General features: G+C 58.2%; 3 protein-coding genes across 4 annotated transcripts in view; 2 read left to right on the forward strand and 1 right to left on the reverse strand.

The window, feature by feature from the left end:
* HAAO (3-hydroxyanthranilate 3,4-dioxygenase) overlaps window positions 1-11,589 on the forward strand; it is a 17,028-nt gene extending 5,439 nt beyond the window's left edge. Inside the window, exons 3-10 of the mRNA XM_008058447.1 lie at window positions 4,334-4,417; window positions 4,748-4,854; window positions 8,489-8,578; window positions 8,837-8,880; window positions 9,154-9,299; window positions 11,101-11,169; window positions 11,324-11,406; window positions 11,511-11,589. Of these exons, the coding sequence (XP_008056638.1) occupies window positions 4,334-4,417; window positions 4,748-4,854; window positions 8,489-8,578; window positions 8,837-8,880; window positions 9,154-9,299; window positions 11,101-11,169; window positions 11,324-11,406; window positions 11,511-11,589 (702 nt within the window). The remainder of the gene's footprint in view (window positions 1-4,333; window positions 4,418-4,747; window positions 4,855-8,488; window positions 8,579-8,836; window positions 8,881-9,153; window positions 9,300-11,100; window positions 11,170-11,323; window positions 11,407-11,510) is intronic.
* Window positions 11,590-15,000: 3,411 nt separating this feature from the next.
* OXER1 (oxoeicosanoid receptor 1) lies at window positions 15,001-16,271 on the forward strand. Its single transcript, XM_008058449.2, is given in 2 exon segments — window positions 15,001-15,121; window positions 15,124-16,271. Coding segments are annotated over 2 exon segments (1,269 nt in total).
* An 8,803-nt stretch (window positions 16,272-25,074) lies between these two features.
* The window catches only part of MTA3 (metastasis associated 1 family member 3), a 135,422-nt gene continuing 133,159 nt past the window's right edge, over window positions 25,075-27,337 (reverse strand). For both annotated transcript variants that reach the window (XM_021712546.1, XM_021712547.1), the window contains one exon: window positions 25,075-25,840. In XM_021712546.1, the coding sequence (XP_021568221.1) occupies window positions 25,815-25,840 (26 nt within the window). In that variant the 3' untranslated portion in view covers window positions 25,075-25,814. The remainder of the gene's footprint in view (window positions 25,841-27,337) is intronic.

Raw genomic sequence — 27,337 nt, forward strand, 5'->3', positions numbered from 1 at the left:
TAGGAGCTCTGTGACTGGGCAGGTGACGGCGGGGGGGGGGCGGGGTTCACCCCTTTGTACCTTGAACTTTGAACTGTACTTCCCTGCATTTCCCCCCAGAGTAAACAAACCAGAGAAAAATGAAAAGGGAACGCTAGACCCCCTTAAGGGGAGACACAGAGTCTCTCATGGAAAAGGTTCAGCGGGGGGCCCCCCTTCCTCTTGGGGGAGTCTGATTCCAGGGATTTGAGGATCAGCCTCTGTCCCCATCGCGGACATCTGGGCCGCAGCGGAAGGGACAGCAGCTAGCCCTGGAGAATCGCTCACTCAGCTCCTAATGTGTCCGCTGGGTTGACGCTGGCAGAGGGGTGATGGGCCCAGGCCCGTGGGGAGCGGCCTTGGCCGAGTAGAAACGCAGGCCCCTCACCTCTCACCCCTCCATGGGCTCGTGCGTCTCTCCCGGCCACCCCCTTCTCGCAAACGCGCCCCACTGGAGAGCTCTGTGGGGAAGACAGTGGTAACAGCTACGAAGAGGAGATGGGGGGTCTGGGGTGGCCATGGTGGGGGGCACAGCTGGCTGCAGGGTCCTTCCTGCCTGCCTCGGCCAGCCTTGTCTTCCAGAGGCTTCCACCTTCTCTGCTAGCCCTGGTCTCAGTGCCCACCTCTCCTGTCTCCTTCCCTCCCCGCTCCCTGCAGCCTCTGCCCCTCACCCCATCTCATCTTGAGGTCTCTCCGGGCTGAGTGTCCCCTGGGGGGCCGGGGCCAGCCCATGCCCTGACTCAGCTGGTGGCTGGAAATGAGGAGGGCTGGCCCGTGCAGGTGTCCTCCCTGGAAGGATGCCAGGGAGGAACTCAGCCGGAGGTGGATTTGTGACAACACGGTCCCACCCTTCAGAGGGAAAGGGGAGGCGAGGGCGGTCTCTGGGAGGCATCAGGACTGAGGGCAAGCATCCTCCCACCCCACCTGTCCCCACCCAGCCGGAGCCTGGGGCGACCCCAGGCTGCGCCCCAGGGTCCAGGCTCCTCCTGAAAAGTGAGAACAGGGGCGGCCCTCAGACCTGGGTTCAAATCACAACTCCTAACTGAGCCCAATTTTCCTCCCACTGAGCACCAGCGGTGGGGGCAACGCCAACCCACCCATGCACTTCACCTACCCCAGTCTGTGCGGTGCCAAGGGGCCCGGTGGGCGGCAGAGGACCTCGGGCTGCTCGCTGCCTCGTCCTAACCATGGGATCTGGGACGCGGCCCGACGCTCCTCTGAGCCTGCTCCCTTAAGCGTACCGGGAGACAGTCTTTGCCAGTGTGCACACGTCCTCGCCCCTCGGCCCGCTCTGCCCACTGCCAGAAAGGCCTTTCCAGGCCTCAGAGCCTCATTCTAGCCAGTGTCTGCCTGACCGGTACAGTTAATCTTCCAGCTCGCCCCAGGCCCCCAACCATCATTCGCTTCCAAACGGAGCCGAATTCCCTTTGGATTGCCCACAGCTGTTGGGGATTTTCTGCTGTTCAGTGATCTGTGTCTCTGCGTCTCTGCTCTGGGCCAGGTCTGCCGTCATCACAGGGAAGGCTCTGGCCAGGGGACAAGGCCGAGAAAATCCTGCTTCCTTCTGATATTTTTGTTTGATGATTCTTGATATCTCCTAGTCTGCCCCCAAACGGTTTGAATTCGGTCCAAAAGATCACTCCGGACTCCCCCCTCCCAACTTCCCTGTTATTTGCAGGGCCCGAGGGCTGTGGTTCCCTCCCCAGAATTCTGCAGGCCCTTCCTTCTCTCCCCCAATGTAAAAGGAACACACACACACACACACACACACACACACACACACACACACACACACACACACACACGCCATGCATCCTCCCAGCTTGGGGGATGGGGACATTCTGAATTGCCGGTAGTTTTTATTCTTATTTGTATAAAACAATGTTTCTGGGTCATTCTGAATAATGATGGTAACTGCTCAATATAGAAAACATGAGAAACAAAGAAAAAGGCCTATCTCCTTCATAATCCCACCATTCAGGGAGGCCACTGTGACCAGGTTGCCGTGTCCTGCAGGTATTGCTGCAAATTAAAACCCTGCTGGAGCTGGGCTTAGTGGCTCAGCCTGTAATCCCATGCCTTTGGGAGGCTGAGGTGAGTGGATTGCCTGAGCCCGCGGTTTCGAGACCCGCCTGGGCAGGTGAAACCTCATCTCTACAATAAAATCAAAAACATTAGCTGGGCGTGGTAGCGCGTGCCTGTAATTCCGGCTACTTGGAAGGCTGAGGCGGAAGGATCACCGGAGCCCAGCAGGTCGAGGCTGCGATGGCCGGGAGCGGCCACTGCACTCCAGTCTGGGCGACAGAGTGAGACTCCAACTCAAAAAAATAAAAAAACATAAAACCCTGCTGGATGCAGTTTTGACTCTTTCTTTAACATAATAACTTTTTCATTTTCCGTTTCTCATCTTATTAACAGTTATCCAAAAACATAATTTGCCGGGCACAGTGGCTCACGCCTGTAATCCCAGCACTTTGGGAGGCTGAGGCGAGAGGATTGCCTGAGCCCATGAGTTTTGAGACCCGCCTGGGCACCTTGGTGAGACCTCGCCTCTACAATAAATAAAAAAATTAGCCAGGTGTGGTGGTGCATGCCATGGTGGCCGTGATCATGCCGCTGCACTCCAGCCTGGGTGACAGAGTGAGACTCCAACAAACAACAACAACAAAAAAAAACCCACATAACTTTTAATGACGGCATAATGTTCCATATTTTGAATCTACCATCAAATATTTAATTTTGCTTACTATTTTTCTTAGCATTATTTTTGCAATTCCTACCCTCATTATTATTATTATTTTTTTTGAGTTGAGGTCTCACTCTGTTGCCCAGGCTGGAGTGCAGTGTCACGATCACAGTTTACTGCAGCCTCAAACTCCTAGGCTCAAGCAATCCTCCCACCTCAGCCTCCCAAGTAGCTGGGACTGTAGGTGCATGCCACCATGCCTGGCTAATTTTTCAATTTTTCTGTAGAGACAAGGTCTCCCTATGTTGCCCAGCCTGGTCTTGAACTCCTGGGCGCAAGTGATCCTCTCGTCTTGGCCTCCCAAAGTGCTAAGATTACAGACATGAACCACCATGGCTGGGCCCATTAATAATATTAATAGCTAGGGGCTTATTGAGTGTTTACCGTGTGCTGGGTACATAAGTGAACTGTATCCTAGGCAGTCTTCACAGCAACATTCTGAGTGGATACTGTCATTTTATACATGAGGAAATTGAGGCACAGAAAGGCTAACTGAATTGACCAAGGGCACACAGCAATCTGGCAGGGCTGAGGGCTTTTAACAGCACACTCCAATAAAGCAGCCATATTTGCACAACACTAGGTAGCCATGTTTGCACACCATTTCTTTTTTTTTTTTTGAGTTGGAGTCTCACTCTGTTGCCCAGACTTGAGTGCAGTGGCCACTCCTGGCCACCGCAGCCTCGACCTGCTGGGCTCCGGCGATCCTTCCGCCTCAGCCTTCCGAGTAGCTGGAACTACAGGCGCGCGCTACCACGCCCGGCTGATTTTTTGATTTATTGTAGAGATGAGGTCTCGCTGCCCAGGCGGGTCTCGAACCTGTGGGTTCAGGCAATCCACTCTCCTCAGCCTCCCAAAGGCGCAGGATTACAGGCTGAGTCACCGAGCCCGGCTTCCACACCATTTCTGACTGACCGAGGCCACATCCCAGAGGTCAAAGGTGCACACGGTGGTCCACTATCCTGATTCAGCCAGAACGTTCCCAGGTTTAGCACTGAGGGTCCTGTATCCCATGAAACCCATAGTCCCTGCAGAGCTGTGAACTGGCGAGGCTTGCCATGCCACCACGGAGGTGCCCTTCAGAAGGTTTGTGTCAACTCATGCCTCGTGAGTAGTGGACGCAGACCCCCTTGAGCTCGGCTTGGTTTCCCTTAGTGGATGCTTTACCTTCTGAGCCCCAGTTTTCCTTGTTTCTATCTGCAGAATGGGGCAATCGACACCTATGGAGTGGTTGTGAAGGTTTCAGATAGGAAAGTGCTAAGCACGGGCCCTGGCACGCAGTAAATGGGTGGGTCCCTTACCTGGCTGCTGGTCACTGAATGAGTCCAGCGCGCATCTCACCCGGCACCTGCCCCCAAGCCACTGGTGGTCATTTGCGTGTCTGAGACGTGACCCCGTGTGTTTCCCTGTCGGTGGCATGGGACCTCAGGGCAGGAGTGACAACGCTGCTCATACTCTGAGGCCTCGGGAAGTTTCTCAGGTTTCCCGGTCAGAACTCAGGGCCGAGGCAGCCGCCAAGGACCTGGAAGAGCCAGTGGGGAGGGTCCGAGCCTCTTTGCTGTCCCTCAGGTGTTTTACCAGCTGGAAGGGGACATGGTTCTCCGGGTCCTGGAGCGAGGAAAACATCGGGATGTGGTCATCCGGCAGGGAGAGGTGAGACTGGACCCCGGGGGAGGCAGGGGGAGGCAAAAAGCCACCACAACTGGAATCCCCCAGCCCTCCCATCCTATTCCCGGCCGAGGTACCCTCCCTGCCTCTCCTCCCCCTGCCCTGGGCACGCCCTCCTCCAGCTGCCCCATCCTCAGCCCAGCCCAGCATTCCCTCCGTCCCCAGCGTAGATGCCGGGCAGAACGGAGGCCCAGGGTGGAGGAGCAGTGCCCCCTGCCTTCCGGTGGGTCAGCGGGGGATGCCCAGGATGCTGGGGGCTCTGAGGCCTCCGGGAGGGGTCGCAGCCTTGCTGGGCACCCTGTGTCCACCCCACAGATATTCCTCCTGCCCGCCGGGGTGCCCCACTCACCACAGAGGTTTGCCAACACCACGGGGCTGGTGGTTGAGCGGAGGCGGCTGAAAACCGAGCTGGACGGGCTCAGGTAAATTCTGTCTGGGGGGCTGGGGCAAGGGAGGGGCAAGCAACAGAGGGGTGCAGAAGGAAGGATCCCAGCTAGACTCAAGAAAGCACTTCCTGGCCACTGAGAGGGCCAGAGGACTTTGCAGCAGAGGCGGTGGAGACTCTGAATTTGCTGGCTGATGGAGGAGGAGGATACAGAGGTGGGTTCTGTTCCTGTGACCCCCTGGTAGCCCACTCAACCCAATGACCCTCTGGCTGGAATCCGCGCCTATGTTTGCTGCGTGAGGTCTGCCTGGAGGAGTGGGATGCAGAAAGTGGGGAGGGGTGCCACAGTCAGACTCCCCCACCGCCCCCCTTTGTGCAGCCAGCACACTGCCGCCTTTCCCCAGAGCTGGGCATCTCGGCCAGTGCCTGTTTCTCCAGCTAAGCTCACCCCACTCGAGCACTCACACCTGGGTGGCACCTGCCACGTTCCAGGCCACCGGCTGAGGGTGGTGTGTGGTTGCCATTTCATTCTCCCGCAACCCTATGGGGCAGATGCTGTTATCATCCACGTTTTGCAGATGAAGGCCCGGGGCCAGGGAGGGCAACTCACAGCCCTTCTTGTGCTGGATCAGTGTTTCCGGGAACTTGGCGCTGGGTGGCAGGGGGAGCAGTAGGGAGGCGTGTGAGGCAGGACCCAGGAGGAGACCGGCAGGCCCAGCAGGGACACTCCGACTCTCTAGCTGGATTCTCACCTGCTTCTGATCAATCACCACTTGGTGTCCTCGGATAAGAAGAGCAAACTATTGCTCTGGGGAACAAACACTTTCCAAAAATCTTAACTTGTTTTTTTGGTATATTTATAAATATATTTTTGAGCTAGGGTCTCTTTTTTGTTGCCCAGGCTGGAGTGCAGTGGTGTGACACTGTTTTTTACATTTTTCTTTGTTTTGAGACAGGGTCTCAGTCTGTTGCCCAGATGGCAAGCAGAGGTATGAAAATAGCTCACTGCAACCTCGAACTCCTAGGTTCGAGTGATCCACCCTGCCTCGGCCTCCCGAGTAGCTGAGACTACAGATGTGGACTACCACGTCCAATAAATTAAAAAAAAAAAATGTAGTGACAGGGTCTCCCCATGTTGCCCAGGCTGGTCTCGAACTCCTGGCCTCAAGCGATCCTTCTGCTTTGGCTTCCCAATATGCTGGGATTGCAGGTATAAGCCACCACACCTGGCCTTTTTTTTGTATTTTTTAACTAAGAGATTTTAAGTTTCCTATCACATTACCCGGATCAGGATACTTTAGCCCACATCTTCTGATATGCTGGACATTTTTAAAATACTTCCTCAGCCTGGACAATATAATGAAACCCGGTCTCTACGGAAAAAAAAAATTAAGTTAGCCAGGTGTGATGGTGCACACCTGTAGTTCCAGCTACTCAGGAGGCTGAGGCAGAAGGATCACCTGAGCCCAGGAGGTCAAGGCTGTGGTGAGCTGTGATCGTGCCACTGCATTCCAGCCTGGGTGACAGAGTGAGACTCCAACTCAAAAATAAAGGGGGGTGAGGAAACAAAAAAAATTATTTGTCATGCCCCCAACTAAACCTAATAAAGTGCTTACATTTCCATGCTGGCTTTTTTCTATGTATATCTACACCTTACAACATTGCATGGGAAAGTTTGAGTTTTGTTTGTTTTACTTAAAAGACACTCACAAGTATTTCTCATACTGTTGCCCAGGCTGGAGGGCAGTGACATTCTCACGGCCACCGCAGTCTTGACCTACTGGGCTCAGGCAATCCTTCCGTCTCAGCCTTCCAAGTAACTGGAACTACAGGCACGCACCACCATACCCGACTAATTTTGGGATTTATTGTAGAGATGAGGTCTCGCCAAGTTGCCCAGCCTGGTTTTGAACCCCTATGTTTAGGCAGTCAGTCCTCTCGCCTTCACCACCCAAAGTGCTGGAATTACAGGCAGGAGCCACTGCGCCTGGCTCTCATACTATTAAAGCTTTTCAAAAAGCATAATGTTAATGGCCACATAACAACCTACTGTATGACAGTCTATAGTAGAGACAGACACACATGGCCTTATATTCTAAAAAACAAAAAAAAGTTCTCACCTGGGGCTTTATCTAGGGAATCTCTAATGAGACGACTGTGTCCTCAATAACATTTTACGGCAAAGTCAATAACGGATTTCATCTGGTTGCTTTTGACCTTTAATAAAAGCAGGGACTCAACATTAAATGCCAGTCGGAGGCAATTCCTGGAGGACATTGCAGTCCAGTTACAAGGCTGTCGGTGGCCAGCCCCATCCCCGGGTGGAACTCCGGCCGCCGGGTGGCTGGGGTTGCCCAGTAGCCTGTAAGCCCTTGACCATCAGGACCACTGCTCTTTTTGGGTCAGGGTCGACGAGCAGACACGGCCGGCCTGGCCCTGGGACGGGACCCAAGGATTAGAGATTCAGTTCACAGATGTTCCTGGCCCCTGCCATGTGCTGCGCACACAGGGGCCTGGGGCCGGGCCCAGCCAGCCCGACACTCCTCAGCCCAGGGGAAGAGCTCGCTGAGTGGGTATGGGGATAGGAGTGGGCTCCGGGGTCTTCCGAAGGCTCTATGTGCATACGCGAAGGCTTCAGCCTGGAGAAGAGGCCCAGAGCTTTGCTCCCATTCTTAAAGGCAAGCCTGACCTCCGAAAAGAAGAAACCTTGATTTGGGAACCATTCTCCGTCTTGTGGATCCTTCAGTTTCTGGGCAGTCTGACCTAGAACACCACAGACTGGCAGAGTATCCGGGCCCTGGCCCTGTTCTCAGATTCAGCCTCAGCTTTCTTTTTGGGAAAACATGAGCGCTGGAACTTGATGCTCCTGAGTTTCTTTTCTTTTTTTTTTTTTGATTTGGAGGCTGGAGTGCAGCGGCACGCTCACGACCACCCCAGCGTCGACCTGCTGGGCTCCAGCGATCCTTCCGCCTCAGCCCTCCAAGTAGCTGGAACTACAGGCACGCTCCACCATGCCTGGCTAATTTTTTGATTTATTATAGAGATGAAATCTCATGAAGTTGCCCAGGTAGGTCTTGAACCTGTGGGCTCAGGCAATCCTCTTACCTCAGCCTCCCAAAGTGCTAAGATTATAGGCATGAGCCACTGCGCCCGGACTTTTTTGATTTATTGTAGAGATGAGGTCTTGCCATGTTGCCCAGGCTGATCTCGAACCCGTGGGCTCAGGCAATCCTCTCGCCTCAGCCTCCCAAAGTGCTGGAATGACAGGCTTAAGCCACCGCGCCTGGCCGCTCCTGAGTTTCTAAGGCTGTCTTGAGCCTGATCTGCTTCTGCCGCTTACGGGCTGTGTAACCCCTCCAAATTGCCCGGCTGCTCTGAGCCTTCCAAGCGCCACCTGCTTTGCAACTGGCCTGTTTTGGGGATCTGGGAACAGCTATGTGAAAGGTGTGGAGAGCAGCCCCTCCCACCCTGCTTTGGGGACACAGATGCTTCTGGAGAGCCAGGTGTAAGCGACCAGGCACCGCCACTCGGCTGCGCTAACAGGGGAGACGCCGGCAGCCCGGCGCTGCGGGGCCAGGCCCGGGACGTCCCCGGGCAGAGCCAGACCTGAGCGAGGCTGCCCTGACGCCGTCCAGATGGGGAGCAGGGTTGTCTGGCCTCTACCCTGGCAGGTACTACGTAGGGGACTCCGTGGACGTCCTGTTTGAGAAGTGGTTTTACTGCGAGGACCTCGGCACGCAGCTGGCCCCCATCATCCAGGAGTGAGCCCAGCCCCGCCCCTGGCCGCCGCTGTCCTGGGAGAAAGTCTCTCCTGGGTGAGGGGGTTCCCACTGGGGAGGGGTGAGGCTGCCCCACGGGGCTGGGAGGGAAAGGACAAGTTGTGTGAGTGCCCGCGGGCATGCGTGGGCTCCTACACCCACGAGTGTGAGTGGTGTGTGTGTGTGTGTGTGTGTGTGTTCACGCACGCGTATGCATGCCACTGGCCACCCCTCCTCCTCCCTGCTTGTCCCCGCCCACAGGTTTTTCAACTCTGAGCAGTATAAGACAGGAAAGCCCATCCCTGGTAAGGCCTGGGATCACCTCTCTCCCCGCCCCCCCTTTCCCAGAGTTGGGTGGGTCTCCCCCGGGGTGCCAGGGGTCTCTTTGTGAGTCCTCTGCCCAGGTCTCAGATGCTGAGAAGAGGGCGGAAAATCATGCCCCTCACGTGCCTGTCTGGCTCCTGAGCTGGCTCAGAGCGAATCCCAGTGACAGAGCGCTGGGGTCCTGGGAACCGGGCCGGCTGGGGCTGGGCAGGCCGGGCCCAGAGGACACTGACCGCAGCCCTGCGCGGGTGCAGACCAGCTGCTCAAGGAGCCGCCGTTCCCTCTGAGCACTCGCTCCATCATGGAGCCCATGTCGCTGGAGGCCTGGCTGGACGGCCGTCGCAGAGAGCTGCAGGCGAGCGCATCCCTCAGCCTGTTTGGGGACACCTATGAGACCCAGGTAACGCAGCCGTGGGCCACCAGCAGTCCCGGGAAATGGGGACGGATCTCACATACTCACAGGCGTTTCGGAGGCTGTAGACGTGTGGGCACAGGCCTTCCTGCCTCCTGCCTGATGCAGAGAACTGCGGCGCTGCTGAGGGCAGGTCTCTGGAGGCTGTGCGGTCCCACGCAATCTTGATTTGCTTTCAGAGCAGGGGATTGCATCACTCACTGACTGCTAGGAATTCCTGAGCCTTCGACCAGTCACAGCCTCAGAAACCAGAAGGGAGAGAGTTGTTTGGGAGTGAAGGTGGGGAGGAGAAGAGCAGAGACCCAAATTTGACCTTTCATCCAGTGTTTCTTGAGTGACTATGATGTTCCAGGCTTTGGTAGAATAGGATAGAGTCACTGCCTCAAAGAGTGTATGAGGCCGGGCACAGTGGCTGGCCTTGGGAGACCGAGGTGAGAGGATTGACTGAGCTCAAGGGTTCGAGACCAGCCTGGGCAACTTGGCGAGACCTCATCTCTACAATAAATTAAAAAATAAGCCAGGCGTGGTAGCGTGCGCCTGTAGTTCCAGCCACTTGGAAGGTTGAGGAGGAAGAATCGCCGGAGCCCAGCAGGACGAGGCTGTGGTGGCTGTGAGCGTGCCAATGCACTCCAGTGTGGGCGACAGAATGAGATTCTAACTGAAAAAAAAAAAAAAAGGCGTACGGCCTATTCAAGGAGACGGACACGTTAATCAACAATTGCCACAATCTTGTGATCTATTATTTCATAGAGAAGTCATAGGAAGCTATAGGAGGAACCCACACTGAAAGGGAAGTCAAAGAAGGCTTCCTGGAGGAGGTGATGGGCAAGTTGCATGTCAAAGCTAGTAGAAGGGTTTGTAAAAGGAAGGTGGAAAGAGCATTCTGGGTGAAAGAGAAACATGGACACAGGCAGGGAGGCTTGACACAGCCTGGCACTGTCAGCAGCTGAGGTTGGCCAGCGCCAGAGTGGGGGTACAGGGCGGGGGAGTGGGGCGCCCATGCAATGGGCAGATTGCGCAGGTTCCGAGTCCTGGTGAGAGCTGAGCGGAGAGGCCTGCGAGGAGGCTGTGTTCACTCACGCCTGACAACTCAGGCAGGTGCCTCCCGGGTGCCCGGAGTCGGTCACCCCATGGAGGGGACTCCCAGGGACAGGCCTCCCTTAGAGGCTGGCTGCCGCCCTGGGGTGCCAGGGACGCCCAGAGCCTGCAGAGCTATGAGAGCAGGTACACCACGGAGGCCTCCCTGCCTCCACCTGCGGGCAGCGGCACTCAGCCTGAGCCACCTGCCCTGCGTCCCGGCCCTCATCGCCCTGTCCCTTCCTGCTTCCGTTAACACCCCCAGGAGTCCCCAGGTCCCGTCTGGGCCAGCAGGGCGTGGCTAGCACAGAAGCGCCAGGCTCCAGGCCTATGAGGGTCAGAGGCCTCAGTCCGTGATCCCCACCTCCTCTCGAGGCCAGACTCTTCATGTCTCATGGAGGAAGGGAAGTGGCCACCCTGGGGGAGGCTGATGTGAGCGTTTGTGTCCCCAGTGCGTCCTGCGCCTTCACGTGAGCACACATCAGAAAGACCACAGGTGCGCGTGCACAGGAAGGGCAGACACGTTGGATCCCGGGTCCCCCGTGGCCACGGCCTCCAGTCGGGGCAGCCTTCCCTCCAGGTCTTGATCTCTGCTCGCCAGAGGACAATGGGGCTTTTTTATGGGCCCAACCCTGCTCCCCTCGGGCCTGGTGTCTTGGGGACCTGGTTCAAGGCCATCTCCCACGGCAGCTTCCGTGTCACCTCCCACCAGGTGATCGCCCATGGACAAGGCAGCAGTGAAGGCCCGAGGCAGGACGTGGACGTGTGGCTGTGGCAGCTGGCAAGTGGAGCCTCTGGGACAGGGTGGCACAGAGGGGACCAGACGGGGTCCGGGCCTTGGGCCCCGTGGTGGGGCCTCCTCCCAGACCCCACCTCCAGGCAGACTCAGGGACCCTCAGACAGACAGGTATCGAGGCCTTCCTACTCTTCCTCAGGAGGGCTCTTCCGTGGTGACCATGAGGGGGCAGCGTCTCAGCCTGGCCCCGGATGACAGCCTGTTGGTGCCAGCTGGGACCTCGTGAGTGCACGGGGAGGGCTTTCCCCAACGGTGGGACCGCCTCCTTCCCCTGGGATCCTCAAGGTCCAGCCTCTTCTGACCCCTGCCCATCCTTGTCTCCCCAGGTATGCCTGGGAGCGAGCACAGGGCTCTGTGGCCCTGTCTGTGACCCAGGACCCCGCCCGTAAGAAGCCACTGGGGTGACCGTCTTGCTCTGGAGCCAAGGCAGTCAGTGTGCCCGAGCGCCATCCCTGCCAAACACCTCTCCCAGCCCCACTGCCCCTCTGTGTGCCAAGGCTGAGCACCTCTGTGTCCCTGACGCTGGGCCCAGGACGTCACTGTCACTATCCTTCTGCCCTTCTCAGCCCGATGCCAGGCTCCCGGGGGCCAGCAGCCCCCCCTCCCCTTTACCAGCCTCAGCCCACTGCCCCGCCGATCCCGCCATGTGGCCCGCTCGCTGCGGCCTAGCCAACCCTCCCCTCTGTCCCAGGGGCTCAGTGCAGCCCTTCCCCGTCCAAGAAGGTCCTCAATAAAGGCAGCCTGGGAAACGAATGCCCATGTCTGCATGCACACAAGTGGTCACCGATGGCAGCCACGTGCTGCCCTGTGACCGTGTGGGCTGTAGTGGCAACCGGTGACTGTGGGCATGTTGAGGGGATCCTGTTATTGGGTGTCACTGCTTGTGGACAGACATTTCTCACTATGTGTGACCCGATCCATGAGTGCCTCTGCATCTGTCCTGGGAGCACAGCCGACGTCATCCCCCCACCTCTTTCTTTGTTCCCATTTATTCTTTTTTATATAACTTTAAAATAATAGCCTCTCATTAGCCAGGCGCGGTGATGCACACCTGTAGTCCCAGTTACGTGGGAGGCTGAGGAGGGAGGATCACTTGAACCAGGAGTTTGAGGCTGCAGTGAGCCACGATCATGCCACTGCACTCCAGCCTGAGCGACAGAATGAGACTCTGACTCAAAAACAAAAAAACCAAAAAGAATAGCATCAATTGCGTTTCCCCCCCATAACAGAAATTATCTGTGCTAACTGTAGAAAACTTAGAAATACATAAAAGCACAAAATGCCCACACTGGCATTAAGCCCTGTCAATACCCAAAGTCTGATCAACCCGGAGAGGGGCATATGAAATGCCAGGAGCCTGGCAGTAGGGGTGTGTCTGGCCTCATGCCAACCCCCCATCATGCATAGGGCTCCCTGGGCCTGCTATAGGCATCCAGGAATGCCGGAGGGCCCCAGGCAGTAGTGGTCAGGCTGGGCTCAGCCCCTGGGACTCCACCGAGAAGTCGTGAGGTGTATATATGGGGGTAACTGAAGCTACACCTGGCCACAACAGGTCCCTGCTTGGATGCAAAGCTTCCTCTAGAAAAGGAACCTTGAACCCTATCTCCTCCCAGCCTGGTGGCTCACTACCTTCATACACTCCCCTGGGGGCAGAGGAGGACCTGATTTGCTGGAAGGGCCTCAGCCCTGAAGGACGATGGACTTTCACCTTCTTCTCAACCCCCAAAACTTTTCTCTCCCGCAAGCAAAGAAAAAACACCACCAGGCCAGGTGTGGTGGCTCACCCCTGTAATCCCAGCACTTTGGGAGATGGAGGTGAGAGCATTGCCTGCGTCCAAGGGTTCGAGAACAGCCTGGGCAACTTGGTGAGACCTCATCTCTACAATAAATTTTTTTTTAAAAAGGCCAGCCTCGGTGGCTCAGCCTGTAATCCCAGCACTTTGGGAGGCCGAGGCAAGTGGACTGCCTGAGCCCGCGGGTTCGCGACCAGCCCGGGCAACTTGGCGAGACCTCTTCTCTACAATAAATAAAAAATTAGCCGGGCGTGATAGCGCGCACCTATAGTTCCAGCTACTTGGAAGGCTGAGGCGGAAGAATCACCGGAGCCCAGCAGATCGAGGCTGCGGTGGCCGTGAGCATGCCACTGCACTCCAGCCTGGGCGACAGATTGAGACTCCAATTAAAAAAAAAAAATTAGTCGGGTGTGGTGGCATGCCCCTGTAGTTCCAGCTACTTGTAAGGCTGGGCCAGAAGGATCGCCTGAGCCCAGCAGGTCGAGGCTGTGGTGGCCGTGAGCGTGCTACTGCACTCCAGCCTGGGAACGTGTGAGAGACTCTGACTCAAAACGCAAACAAAGAAAAAACCCCAGCAGCCTCCTCCAGACACAAACGGTCCAGGGGGACCAGGGATGGAGACTTGGCACGTGCTGGGACTGCAGCAACACTGCTCTGTGCAGGAGCTGAGAACACAGAATGTTCCAGAAGACCCTGGGTCGGAGTACAAGTAGCCACAAGAAGAATTTACCCTAGTACAGAGGGCAGGCCTAATCCCAGGCAGAAAATAATCAAAATTAGATCTCGCCTGTGTTTCTGAATACCAGCTCTGTGCCAGGGAACACCCCAGAAGTTTTTATATAAACGATCAAACGATCTCATTTTATCATCACCACTCTCCAAGAGGGTGGTAGCCCCGGTTTTACAGATGAGGCTTAGAGAGTTTTAGAAACTGGACAGCTCTGTTTCCGACCCAGGCCCGTCTGCACGTAAAGTTCGGAGGGGGCGGTCTCACCATCCTGTGGTGGCAGCCTGTTTGACCAGGCAGGGCAGAGGCCGGTGGCCAGGGTGCCTGAAACCCAACCTGAGGCCTGGGCGGAATTGGTGGCACGTGACAGACTGCTGACCACAGCCAGGAGGTGGTAGGCGGGGCCAGGCCCTGGCGCCAGCAGCCACAGCGTCCCTTGTCCCTCCCCTCTCTCAGCCCTGCCATCCAGGTTCCTGGGAGCCTGAGGCCCTCATCTGCCCACAGGACCACCCCCTCCCCACCCCCTGCAGACTCATGAAGACTCCTCGCTGTGGGACAGCAGGACTCGGACCTCGTGGGGAGTCAGCCCCAGCCTCCGGCTCCCCATTCTGCAATGAACGCTGGGAGAAGGGCCGGGGAGGGGGTGGAAACTGAGGGCTGCCAGGATGGTTCTGTTTCGGGGAGACATCCCTAGGTCCCCCTGCCATGGCCGTGGGATCTTGGCAGCTGAGCTCTGCCTGCAGTACCTACTCCATCATGTACATGCACTTGGGACCATCACACCTTGAAACCATCAGGAATCTGGGAGCAACAGGAGGTTGTAGACAGCAGGCTAGAGAAGCAAACAGGCCTGGTCCCTCGAGGCCACGGCAGGACGGAGGAGGTCTGGACGGACTCCCTGCCTGTCTCTCCACACTTCCTGCCGCCAAGCTGGTGGGGCCAGGGAGATGGCCAGCCAGCCTGTGTGTGTAATGAGGTGTGTTCAGGCAAGGTCATCAGGCAAGGTCACCCGCCTCCAGACAAGCAAACATGCAGCCGCTCAGGATTGCAAACTCTCCCCTCTCACCCAGCCAGACTTTCCTCCCACCTCAGGGTTTCTCTGGGCTCCATCTTGCCCCTGCTGATCCCTGCACGTTCTCTGCCAGGGCCGTGGCCCCCCAGGCTGGGCTCAGAGACCTTGTCCAGAGAAGGCAGGAGGGGACGTGGGAGGGGGCGGGCCGCCGGGCTCCCCTTCGCTGGCAAACAGGAAGGCCGCGTGTCTCTCAGTGGCTGCAAGACGCTGATGAAAACCCCAGGATGTTGTGTCACTGTGGTGGCCGGCTGATAGTGACGTGCGTCCCACTCAGGCCCGAACGCTCCGGCAGGGGCAGAGGACTCCAGAACCTTCGCTGGGATCCCTGGCCCCGGCAGCCATGGCATCCCGTAACCTGAGCTCTCCGTCTCTCTCCCCGTCCTCCGCCCTCCCTCTCCCGCCCTCTTCCCCTGCCTCCGCCTTCACCACGGCAGGGTGGGGGCCCTCGGGAGAGGCCGGGCTCCCCTGCCACCCCACGTCCTCCCCGCTGGTGGCCGCCTTCCTGGCACCCATCCTGGCCGTGGAGTTTGTCCTGGGCCTGGCGGGGAACAGCCTGGCCCTCTTCGTCTTCTGCGTCCGCACGCGGCCCTGGACGTCGAACACGGTGTTCCTGGTCAGCCTGGTGGCCGCCGACTTCCTCCTGCTGAGCAACCTGCCCCTCCGCGTGGACTACTATCTCTCCCAGGAGACCTGGCGCTTTGGGGACGCCGCCTGCAGAGCCAACCTCTTCCTGATGTCCACCAACCGCACGGCCAGCGTGGCCTTCCTCATGGCCATCGCACTCAATCGCTACCTGAAGGTGGCGCGGCCCCACCACGCGCTGAGCCGGGCCTCCGTGGGGGCGGCTGCCCGGATGGCCGGGGCCGTCTGGGGGGTCATCCTGCTCCTCAACGTGCACCTGCTGCTGACGTCCCAGCCCGGCCGCTCCTGCCTCAGCTACAGGGTGGGCGCGGAGCCCTCAGCTTCCAGCCGCTGGCACCAGGCCCTGTACCTGCTAGAGTTCTTCCTGCCGCTGGCCGTCATCCTCTTCACCATCGCGGGCATCGGGCTCACCATCCGGCGCCGCGGCCTGGGCGGCCAGGTGGGCCCGCGGAGGGCCATGCGCGTGCTGGCTGTGGTGGTGGCCGTCTACATCACCTGCTTCCTGCCCAGCGTCGTCTTTGGCACGGCGACCTTGGTGGCCTTCCGGCTGTCCGCCTGCCACGCCCTGGACGTCTGCTCGCGGCTGTTCCACAGCTCCTTGGCCTTCACCTACCTCAACAGCGCGCTGGACCCCGTACTCTACTGCTTCTCCAGTCCCAGCTTCCTCCGCCAGAGCCGGGCCCTGCTGGGCTGCTCGCGGGGCTGGCAGGGCCCAGCCAGTGACGAGAGCTCCTACCAGCCCTCGGGGCGGCGGCGGCAGGGGGCCTCCAGGAAGGCGGAGGCCTCTGGGAAGCTGCAAATGCAGGCTGAGGTCTCCCTGGAAATGGAAGGCTCCTCCCAGGACCGAGGATGACCGAGGGTCCCTGCGGGCCGCAGGGGTAAGGACTGCTGGGCTCTGGCCTGGAGGGCCAAGGCCAGCTCAGGGTGCCTCGACCAACTGGACAAGGGACAAGGGATGTCTGTCTGCAGGCTGGTAGCTGGGCCGAGGCGGAGGCAGGGAGAGAAAATCGCCTGGGTTTCACAGAGTGTCCAGGAGGTCATACCCAGAGTGCAGGAGAGAGCGTGTCACCAGGTGGAGACGGGCAGGGGCTCTTGGGCACACTGACTCCGACGGGGCCGACGCCCGGCCCCATCTCGGGTCAGAGCCTCGTCGCTCAAGAGCAGTCTTGCTTTGGGAACTCGACAGCTGCACTTTCTGTGCTCACCAGCTTGTCCCTTTCTATACTAATAAACATCCTTTTTAAAAATGCAGGCCTGTCTCAGACATTGAAAACCAAATCGGTGTCTTTGGGTCCAACCTGGGAGCAGGTCAGCAGGCATCAAGTGAGTGTCCCAAGGCAAAGGGACACTTGGGGCAGAGCGTGGAAGCCACCCAGCAGTCTCTTCCTGTGAGACTCTGTCCTTCCCAGGGCCCCTGGGCATCCCCGGCCTATCCCGAAAGGCAGGACTGCTCTCCCGGGTGAGGACCTCAGGTCACAGGTACAGGGCTTGATGGTGGGGACCTGATCCCTTGGAGTTTTAATCCGCTTCGTCCAACCCACTCATGTCACGGACAGGATGTGCTGCGTCTGCTAAAGTCCTCAGGAACTTCCGGAAGCAAAGGCCCAGGAGTGTCACGCAGCCCAGGAAGATGGCATCAAGGAGCGTGCGGAAAAGCTGGAGTGGGAGACGGGGGTGGGGGGCTCGTGAACACTAGCACTGTGCCACTGAGGATCTCCAACCCACGTCCGCTGAAAACTCACCTGCTGCTCTCAGACACCCCTGCCTGGGTGCCCTCCGGGGTTGCTTCTCTCTGTCTCTCTGCTCCCCACGGCCCGGCTCCCTGCACTCCCACTGCTGTCTTGCCCACCCTGGAGGCACCCCGCCTCTGAGGGCCAAGCCCCAGCCAGGCCAACGTCAGCCCGAGGCAAGAGCTTTCAGGAAAGCCCCACACACGCTCTGTCCTGTGGAGCCTGCCCAGGGCACCAACACGTCACACGGTCACCTCTCTCCTAGTGCCGTCTCTGCCCTGAAAGTGCGTGCCTGGTTCAGGGCAGCTCCGGGAGCCATTTCTTGCGTCTCCTCTTCCCTGGGTCCTTCTCCCACCAAGTCCTCCCATCCCATTCCTCTCAGCATCTGGGCTCCGCCCTCCTGCCTCCCCCACCTGAGAGGGTGGCTCATAGACTTCCCCACGCCAAGGGAGAAAGCTGAGGCAGCCCTTGGGGAGTCCTGGGTGGACGCTGGTCACAGGGTCCAGGCCCACGCGCCCAGCCTGCCCGGGAGGCTCCCTGCCCCTCGTCTTGAGGTCGAGGCCTGCTCCCTCGCGGACGGACTGGGCACGCCGCCGCTGTCCCCACCCTCCTTCACAAGGCCTTCTCTAAAGGAAGCCTGGGCATGCCCCCACGAAGCAGGCTCCAGGCTGCCCTCACACTGCCCCTGCGTGGAGGTGGAGCTACCTGGTCCTAACCTTGGCCTCGACCCGCTGAACCCTTCTCCAAACTCAGTCCTCCATCTGCAAAGGGGACCAGCGATCCTGGCCACTGCCCGACTCCAGGAGCTGGAGGTAACTATATCCAGGGGCTGCAAGCGAGGAGGGTCGTTATCATGTGGCACCAGGAGAAGAGCAGGAAGAGGAGGAGGAGAAAGAAAACTGCTTAGTGCAGGGTTTTCTACAGCCTAGGGAGCAGTGCCTGCGGAGAGTAAGACCCGCTGGAGGCAGACAGGGCAGAGGCCCTGTTTCCAGCATTTGGGTTCCAAAGGGCCCTTGGGCCCCTGGAGTGGGCTGCACTCACGGGGTGAGGCTGGGCAGCGTCTCATCCTGTTTTGCTTCTCTTCTTTCTCCTCCTATAACCTGCTGCCAACTGGGGGTGGATTGAATGGCATGCCCGGCCTTACCCCAGGGACTCCCGTGCAGGGGCGAATGGGCAGGGCTGTGACTGCAGCAGGGACAGCTCGCCCAGCATTTACTGGGCACCCTCCACGGGCCAGACATTGAGAGACAAAGGCAGACAGTGCTGATCTGACCTCGAACCCCTCCAAGCTAAGCCTGGGCAGACAGACCTGCAAATGAACCCAGTCAGAGGCCATCCTGGTCTTTTCAAAGGTCTTCCTGGTGGTCGCACACCCCGAGGGCAGGGGTCGAAAGAGCTATCTCTGCCTGGGGTGTCGGAGGGGATGCTCATGGCCGGATCCCGGAGGGTGAGGAAGCAGAGAAGGGAACGGCATTCCCAGCACCGGGAAGAGCATGATCAGGGCACAGAGCTCTGAGGAGACTTGGGGCCCGGAGAGTGGGGCGGAGGTCCCTGAGGTCAGAGAGGGGGCAGGCAGGTCTGACACAGAGTCAGGGGACAGGCAGGAAGGGCAGGTGTGCCGAGCCCAGGAGCACAGGCGGTCCTGCAGACAAGCCCCTGTGGCAGGGCGGGGTGCGCACGAGGTACTGAAGTCGAAGATGGTGATCTGTTTGCACTTTGATCAGTTACTCCAGCAACAGCGTGGATGGACTGGTGAGGGGACACGTCTGTATTCCAAGCAAGGGCCTGAAGACAAGCAGAGGCACTGAGGCCGGGACACGAAGGCACAGCCCGGGAGAACACAATGGCGGTCCTGTGGGTGACACACTGAGGACACGGGCAGTGGAACAGATCTGGGGGTCAGACAAGGGGCAGGGAACCTGGAGGCCCCCAGGCACGCGTGAACAGCAACACGCTCAGGACTGGCAGGAGGATTTCAGGGTCTTCTTCTGACCCAGGGGAGTCGAACTTATAGCAAGATTGTGGAATCAAGAATTATCCTGAAAAAACCCCTACCAGGCCGGGTGTGGTGGCTCAAACCTGTAATTCCAGCACTTTGGGAGGTCAAGGCGAGAGGATTGCCTGAGCCTGCGGGTTCGAGACCAGGTTGGGCCACACAGTGAGACCTTGTCTCTACAATAAATAAAAGTTAGCCGGGCATGATAGCGTGCACCTGTACTTCCGGCTACTTGGAAGGTTGAGGCGAAAAGATTGCCGGAGCTCAGTAGGTCGATGCTGGGGTGGCCGTGGGCGTGCCACTGCACTCCAGCCTGGGCGACGGAGTGAGACTCTAACTCAAAAACAACCCTACAAGTAATGGGCACACATGGAATGACTCAGAAAAACACTAAGAAAAAACCCTTTAAGTGGGAAAAAAAAATCAAGGACCGCAGCAAGAAAAAAATGAGCACGAAAGAAATCAAGAATCTCTTTGCCCAAGCAGGGAGATTGCCCGTTAAAAAGAACAGAATAAAACCATCTTTCATGGAGGCAAAAGCCAAACACAAAGTACCCAGACAGTCTGCAAAGTGCCTCCTGTAGGAATAGACAGAGCGTCGTCCGAGAATGGAGCATTTTCAGAAGTGGTTCCTAATTACACGCCGCAGAAAGCTGATCTGAAAACCGGAGTGCACGTCTGACATGGGCTGGTCAATTAGCGCCCTGGATGGACACCCTGGACGAACAGTACATTGTCTGGTCCTGTTTTTCAAGAAAGCTTTTCAAGAAGCAATAGGCTGTCATCGCGTGAGATTTAATAACATGCAGAATGTGTTCTCTCTTAGTTATGGATTTATTCATATGCATAAAATCACATACAATCACGCGCTGGGTCGATAAACGCTAAATTAAAGAAAGAGCGTCTGTCTGCGGTGGAGAGAAATGGAGAAGGGGACCCAGGTGACGACGGCCACCATATCTGAAATTATCACCGGAAAAAAAATCTGAAAAAGTCCCCACAAGCCACATCTGAAGGTTACTTAGCTCTGGGCAGGGAACTAAGGAGTCAGTCAATGGACGAGGGGTGAGCATGACAACGACAGCTTTGACTGCTCCAGAAAGCCCTAAGGGGGTGCCAAGGGACCCTGCTGGATTCGGTGATCCGAAGGTCATGAGTGACTTTACCGGCAGCCATGGGTGAGTGGTTGAGGGCGGGGTGGACGGAAGCGGTGAGTACCGTAATGGGTTGGGGCATTAGTGACAAATGATGTCTTGGAGACAACTCTGCTGTCTTTCAACACGTCTGCCAGTAACGAGACGAGACGATAGCTTCAGGTGAAGCCCAAGTGGAGGACGAATGTCTCGGCGGTTTGACTGTTCTATTATTTCGCAAACTGGCTGGAGAGACTTAAATCTAGTGATAGGAGGGGAGGGGAGAGATGGGAAGCATGGTGGGGTGGTTGATGGAGCGATAACAAACACGGCCCTGTCCTAAGCCTTCGACACACCTAATTTCTTTAGTCCTGAGGTAGATACTCACATCCCATTTTACAAATGAAAACACTGAGGCACAAAAAGGGTGAATAATTTGCCCAAGGTCACACAGCTAGGAAGTGGCAGTCTGGCCTGTGACAGGACATTCCACTGCAATGCCCTCAGGCGTGGGGGGGGATCCAGCATATGGGTGGCAGGAGGGTCTGTCCCCAAGAGGTAGAAGGACAACTCCTTGGGCTGGGAGGATGGAGCTATCTCACCAGGTCTTAGGGTGGAAGGAGCAGCCTTGGCTCTCGGGGTGAGGACGGAGGGAGGGAGTGGCATGGACCCTAGGAAGACGAGCTCCCACACAAAAGGCCACCAGCAAGCAGCTTGGAGCTCTGGACAGGCCAGGTCGTGTACCTTTCCCGCCAACATCTCCAGCCAGGTGTCCCTAGGGCGGCCAGAAGAAACCTTCTAGAAGCCTGACCATAAAACCCCAGTCTTGCCATGGGACTGAGGGTCAGACCCCCAGAGAGACGGGGCATGTGACACTCTGTGCTACAGAGGGGTATCGAGTCAGGGTAAGAAGTCTTAATACAAGGCCTCAGCCGGGCTCGGTGGCTCAGCCTGTAATCCCGCATCTTGGGAGGCTGAGGTGAGTGGACTGCCTGAGCCCACGGGTTCGAGACCCGCCTGGGCAGCTTGGCGAGACTTCATCTCTACAATAAATAAAAAAATCAGCTGGGTGTGGTAGCGTGCGCCTGGCTTCTACAGTGCACCAACCATGAGTGTCTACAGGCAGCTTCTACAGTGCACCATCCTGAGTGTCCCCGCACATGTCCCCAACCTGCTGGGCTCAGGCAATCCTTCCATCTCAGCTTTCCAAGTTAAAAATTTCCTTTTTGAGTCGGGGGTCTCACTGTGTTGTCCAGGCTGGAGTATAGTGGCATGACCGTGTCTCGCCACAGCCTCAACCTCCTGGGCTCAGGCAATCCTCCCGCCTCAGCCTCTTGAGTAGCTGAGACTACCTGGCACACGCCACCACACCCAGTTAATCTTTTTTTTTTTTTGGTAGAGACAGGATCTCATTATGTTCCTAGGCTGGTCTTAAACTCTTGGGCTCAAGCAATCCTCCTATCTCGGCCTCCAAAAATGCTGGAATTACAGGTGTGAGCCCCTGTGCCCACCCCCCTGCTTTTTTTTAATCTTTCACAAAGTCCAGCAGACAAGGGCCCCAGACATGCATACTTCACAAACACAGGCTGGAGGGATCCCAAGTGAACCACACTCTACCCTCCCCCAAAGCAGCCCTGGCTCAGCAGGTGAGGCAGAGTCTACACACACAGGCAGCTTCTACAGTGCACCATCCTGAGTGTCCCCGCACATGTCCCCATGACCCGGGCGCTGGCCACAGCTGGGCAGGAATCGCTTTGGGGGTGGGTGGGTGTTGCTCCTCACACCTCCAGGCTTGGGGCACAGGATCAAAGGCCACCTGTTGGGGTGACCTGACCTCATGAGACCTCCGTGTCCAAGAAGATATGGACCCCAGGGAAAGGCCCCTGAGGGTGTCGGTGCGGCTAGAGAGACATCAGACCAGCTTGCCTGTTCCCCCAGGGCCCTCAGAGAGGACAGGCGTGAGGCACCGGGGACCAGCCCTGCCAATGCCAGGCCTGGGGTGTACGTGCAGGGCCCGACAGCCGAGCCCCGTCTGGTAAAGAGCGGCACAGAGCCAGGCATCATCTCCAGGAATTTATTGGAAACATGGTACAAACGGATTAGTGGATGGCATCTCCTTGCAGACAGTCCACACTGTGGCCTCACGCTCGGAAGGGACGGTCCTGGGAATGCTCACACTCGTGACACATGCCCAGTGAGGGCTCTCCGGCAGGGAAGACCAGACACGGCCAGGGGACAGGCGGGCACACAGAAAATGGGGACACGGCTTTCCTGGGGCAGTGGGGAAGCTAAATCCCCCCAAGGGCACAGAGTGATGATGATGCGGAGTGAAGACTGCCCCCCGCCTGGCACTCTCCAGGCGAGGACACCGACTCTGCAGACACCAGGGCAGCTCCTCCCTGTCCTGGCCAGGGACTCAGGAAGGCGGCGGGCCACAAGCCCCAGGCCCCGACGCGACCCCGAGCTGGCCCTCAGGGCCCCTACTCTGCTCCAAGGCAGGGGGTGGCCCTGCGGGTGGCCTGTCTCCGGCTTGCAGGGAGCTGGCTTCTGGCTGGGCTCCCCAGTGGAGGCACCTGCAGGAAGTAGAGGGCAGAGGAGGAGAGGGGCGAGGCCGTTTCTACCCCTCTCTGCCTGGGGGGCTGTTTCTGACGGCAGCCACGGCTCCTCGAGGCTCGGGCTCCCACCACATCGGCCCTTCCTGCCCCCAGACCCCCGGGCCTAGCCCCGCGGTGTCCAGCCGGCCTGGGGTGGCGGCAGCCTCCCACGGTTGCCCCCATCCCTGTGCTGCCTGCACTGCCCAGTTCTGCCTCTCAGCTCTCGTTGTCTCTGAGTTCCACAAACCGCTGGATTAAACCCCCCGTTTCGAGTGCTCCGAGTGGTTTCTGCCGGGCACAGGCAGTGCTGACAGGCATGCCAAGACCCCCCATCCCCACCCCAAGGACCTCCAGTGCGCCTTCTCTCATGCACCTTTAAGAACGAGGGCTGGGGCTGGGCACAGTAGCTCAAACCTGTCATCCCAGCACTTTGGGAGGCCGAGGCAAGAGGACTGCCTGAGCTCAGGGGTTCGAGACCAGCCTGGGCAACTTGGTGAGACCTCATCTCTACAATAAACTAAAAAAATAAGCCAGGTGTGGTAGTGTGCACCTGTAGTTCCGGAAGGATCGCTGGAGCCCAGCAGGTCAACGCTGGGGTGGCCGTGAGCGAGCCACTGCACTCCAGCCTGGGCCATGGAGTGAGACTCCAACTCAAAAAATAAAATAAAATAAAAAACATAAGAATGAGGGCTGGGCAGGCGGTGACCCAGAGGGAGAAGCAGACACCCTGCAGAGCTATGACCCCGCCCGAGGGGACATGTCTGCTGCGGACTGTGCAGACAGTCCATGCATGCCCACCCACATGCTTGCTGAGCCACGTGACAGGCCGCTGACAAGCACAGCAACACCTGTTACCAGCAAGGGGGTGGCTGGGAAAACCTCCAAAGGCTCAGAACGGCAGAGGCAGGGGCCAGAGGCGCCCTGGCATCTGTCCCCCTTCCCTGGAGGATGCCATCAGAATGCCGGGGGGCAGGGGGTGGTTTCCTGACACAGCGTGACAGCGTCAGATCTCAGTCAACATCATCGCTCTGGGAGGACAGGACCAGCATCCTGCTCCTACGTGCCTGCGGCCCCCAGCTGGCAGCACTTCCCCAGAGCCAAGGTCAGCTGGCACTGCAGGGGCTCCCTGCTGCGCCCTCAGGCCCGGCCTGGCCCCAGCTGTCCCCAGTCTCTCTGCCTGGTGGGTCTCTCCCAGCAGGCCGAGAGGGGAGCTGGCAGAGTGACGGGCAGCTGATCAATCCTGCAGTCAGCAGTCACCGCTTAAGGGGGCTTGGAAGGAAGGGGCTGGGGAGGGAGACATTTCCCTTTCTGGGTGGCAATAAGCCCAGGGAAGGGCCAGGCAGCATCGTGTCCTTCTCTTTAGAGAAGAAACGCCACATGGCATGTGACGTAGACAGTGGCCACCTCCTCTCCCCGGGCCTTGGCTGAAGGGACTTTTCGGTGGAAGCCCTGGGGGGGACGCCTGCTGCCTCCAGCCATCTCCCAAAGCGCCTCTGACACGGACCCAGGCTTGGGGGCCCCACCCAAGCGTTGGCAGTGGTGGGAACAGGAGCCCCAGGTGGGAGGCGACTCTTCAGAAGAGAAGCCGGGATGGCCACAAGGCTGGAGGAGCCCCAGGTGCCACCCTCCACCCTGACACGGTCTCCCTGCAGGGCGGAACAGCCTGGGGCCATGAGGACTCGGACTAGTGCCATTGCCTTTCTGTGTCACCTCCCTCTTCCCAGGGTCGATTTAATGCAGCCACTCCATCCTGCAGCAACCCGGCTATTGAGGGGCATCTCGGCTCAGCGTGATCTGCCTCCTGGGAGCTCAGAGACGGCAGGGAGGTCGGGCCCCATCACCTTTCCTGGCGCCATGACCCTGTGCCCTGTGGAGGGCAGGGGATGGCCAGACTCACCTATGCTCAGGGGCTGATCGGGCCTGATGCGTGAGCAGGGGGCAGCAGCGTGGGCAGCGCGAGGGCTTGGCGCCCAGGGCAGGCGGGAAACAGGGATGGCCCGAGCCAGTGGAGGAGGCAGGTGTCCTGGGGCTGGCCCATGTGCTCGTGGGTCGGGGATCTACAGGGGTGGGGGTCAGGGTGTAGTCCTCACAGACTCACCCCTGCACACGCAGCTCACGCCTTGAACCCCCGGTCTATCTGCTTACAAGAAGACACAGTGGCCGCTATGGGCCCCACCGACCGAGGGTCTCGGCTGGTCTGGCTGTGAGAGGGCAGGGCAGAGGGCAAATGGCTTGTCATAGTGACGTGCACACGCTTGGCACACTTGACACCTGCTCTGGCTGGAGCCGTCTGACACCAAGCAGAGCCAAGCAGGACGCAGGCCTCTCTCTGATGACAGAATCCAGACGGCATGTTCACGGATTCCTTTTGTCAGAAGCTGGGGTGATTCTGTGCCTTGAGGAGTGGGAGAGGGTCAAACCCAGGACGCAGGGTGACAGCAACGTCCCCCATTTAAAAGCCTACGGAGGAAAGCGGAGCGACGGTCACGGAGAGGACAGGGAAGCACTGGGACCTGCATAGACACTGGCGTGTTCCCTAGGAAAGTCCCTTCAGAGCGGTGCCACGGCCCTTCCGTGCATGACTAAACAGCGTGAGGCGAGCAGGGCGGACACATGCAGGGCGGCCCGGCTGCCAGGAGCCTGGGGGGGGCGCGGGCCATGGAGGGAGGAGGCTGCGGAAGTGGGAGGCCACTCAGCCCACGACTCCCAGCAGGGCCCGTGCTGGGACAGCGAGGTCTCTTGAAAGAAAGCGGGCGGAGACGCAGCTCTGGAACGTGCACATCCACGGTTCCTTCCCTGCCCCCCGCGGCCTCAGGGGAGCACGCGGGGGACCCCACCGAAAGGTCCTGGGAGCGGGGCTGTGACTGTGAACATCAGGCACGACTGTGAACATCAGCAGGGCAGTGCAGCAAGGCTGGGGTTGCAGGATGAGACGGGGACGGCTCAGTCCGACACGCAGCACGTGAGCTCTGGAAAAGGGAAGAAGGTTCAGGGAGGCCCGGCCGTGGCGGCAGGCGGAGAGGGAGGACGGACTCAGCCCTCCCACCAACAGGCACAGCCTTCAGGGAAAGGAGGTTCGCCATTAATTCAAACAAAAGGTCGGGACTGGGCTGAGCGTGGCGGCTCACGCCTGTGATCTCAGCACTTCTGGGAGGTCACTTCTGGAGGATGGTTTTGGGCCAGGAGTTTGAGACCAGCCTGGGCAACATAGCAAGACCCCATCTCTAGTAAAATTTTTTTTTTTTTGAGTTGGAGTCTCACTCTGTCGCCCAGACTGGAGTGCAGTGGCCGCTCCCGGCCACCGCAGCCTTGACCTGCTGGGCTCCGGCGATCCTTCCGCCTCAGCCTTCCAAGTAGCTGGAACTACAGGCGCGTGCTACCACGCCCGGCTGATTTCTTGATTTATTGTAGAGATGAGGTCTCACCAAATTGCCCAGGCGGGTCACGAACTCTAGTAAAATTTTTTAAAAATTAGGCTAGCATGGTGGCGTGTGCCTATAGTCCCCGCTACCTAGGAGACTAAAGCAGGAGGATTGCCTGAGGCCAGCAGTTCAAGGCTGCAGTGAAGTATGATCGTACCACTACACTCCAGGCTGGGCAACAAAATGTCTCTAAAATTAAAAAAAAAAAAAGTCTCATAGTGTAGTTTGGGAAAGTTTAACTGGGGCCAAGACAATATTGAATGATACTGACAGATCTTAGAAGCTGGGTTTTGGACAGGCAGTCTTAGTGTTCTCTGGCTAGGCGCCACGGCATACCAAGCAGGAGAAGAGAAGTCACGGAACTTCTCTGACTGATTTGAAGGGATGGGGGGCGCTGGGAGGAGGCACAGTCTCATCCGACGTCATCGTAACTGATCATAATGACGTGGGCACTCACAGGCTCTGAGCACGGTGCCGCAGTGTCAGGAACTGTTTCTGTGCTGTTCACGCCTGGCCCCACCGCTTCTCCTCAGACCTTCGACTCTCCTGTCCCCGAACTGGACATCTGGAGACTGTCAACAGACACGAGTGTGTGAAGAGCGGAAGTAGCTTGCAAGCCGTATCATCAGCATCTCGTGTTACTCGGAAGGTTGTGAAATCTTCCATGAGCGGTTAGGCAAGTGGCCAGGCGGAAAGGGGGCTGTTTCTGCGGTGGATAAGATGCTGGGGCCTCCTCTCCCCCACGTGTGTCACTCTGCAGTCAGGGAAGGCCCAGGGCGCGCTCCTTCACAGCCCTGTACCATCCTGAGGAAGGGCTGCAGGATGGAGCAGGGCTATGCCGTCATTCGCGAGCCTGTCCAGAACAGGAAAGACATGCCCACGGCCTGGTATGTGCTAGTGGATCAGCAAACAAGTGTTTTTTGTTTTTGTTTTTGTTTTTTTGAGTTGGAATCTCACTCTGTCACCCAGCGTGGAGTGCAGTGACACACTCATGGCCACTGCAGCCTCAACCTGCTGGGCTCAGGTGATCCTTCTGCCTCAGCC

The sequence above is a fragment of the Carlito syrichta genome, unplaced genomic scaffold, assembly GCF_000164805.1.
Source record: "Carlito syrichta isolate Samal-C Ts95f unplaced genomic scaffold, Tarsius_syrichta-2.0.1 Scaffold303343, whole genome shotgun sequence".
NCBI classification, from domain to species: domain Eukaryota; kingdom Metazoa; phylum Chordata; class Mammalia; order Primates; family Tarsiidae; genus Carlito; species Carlito syrichta.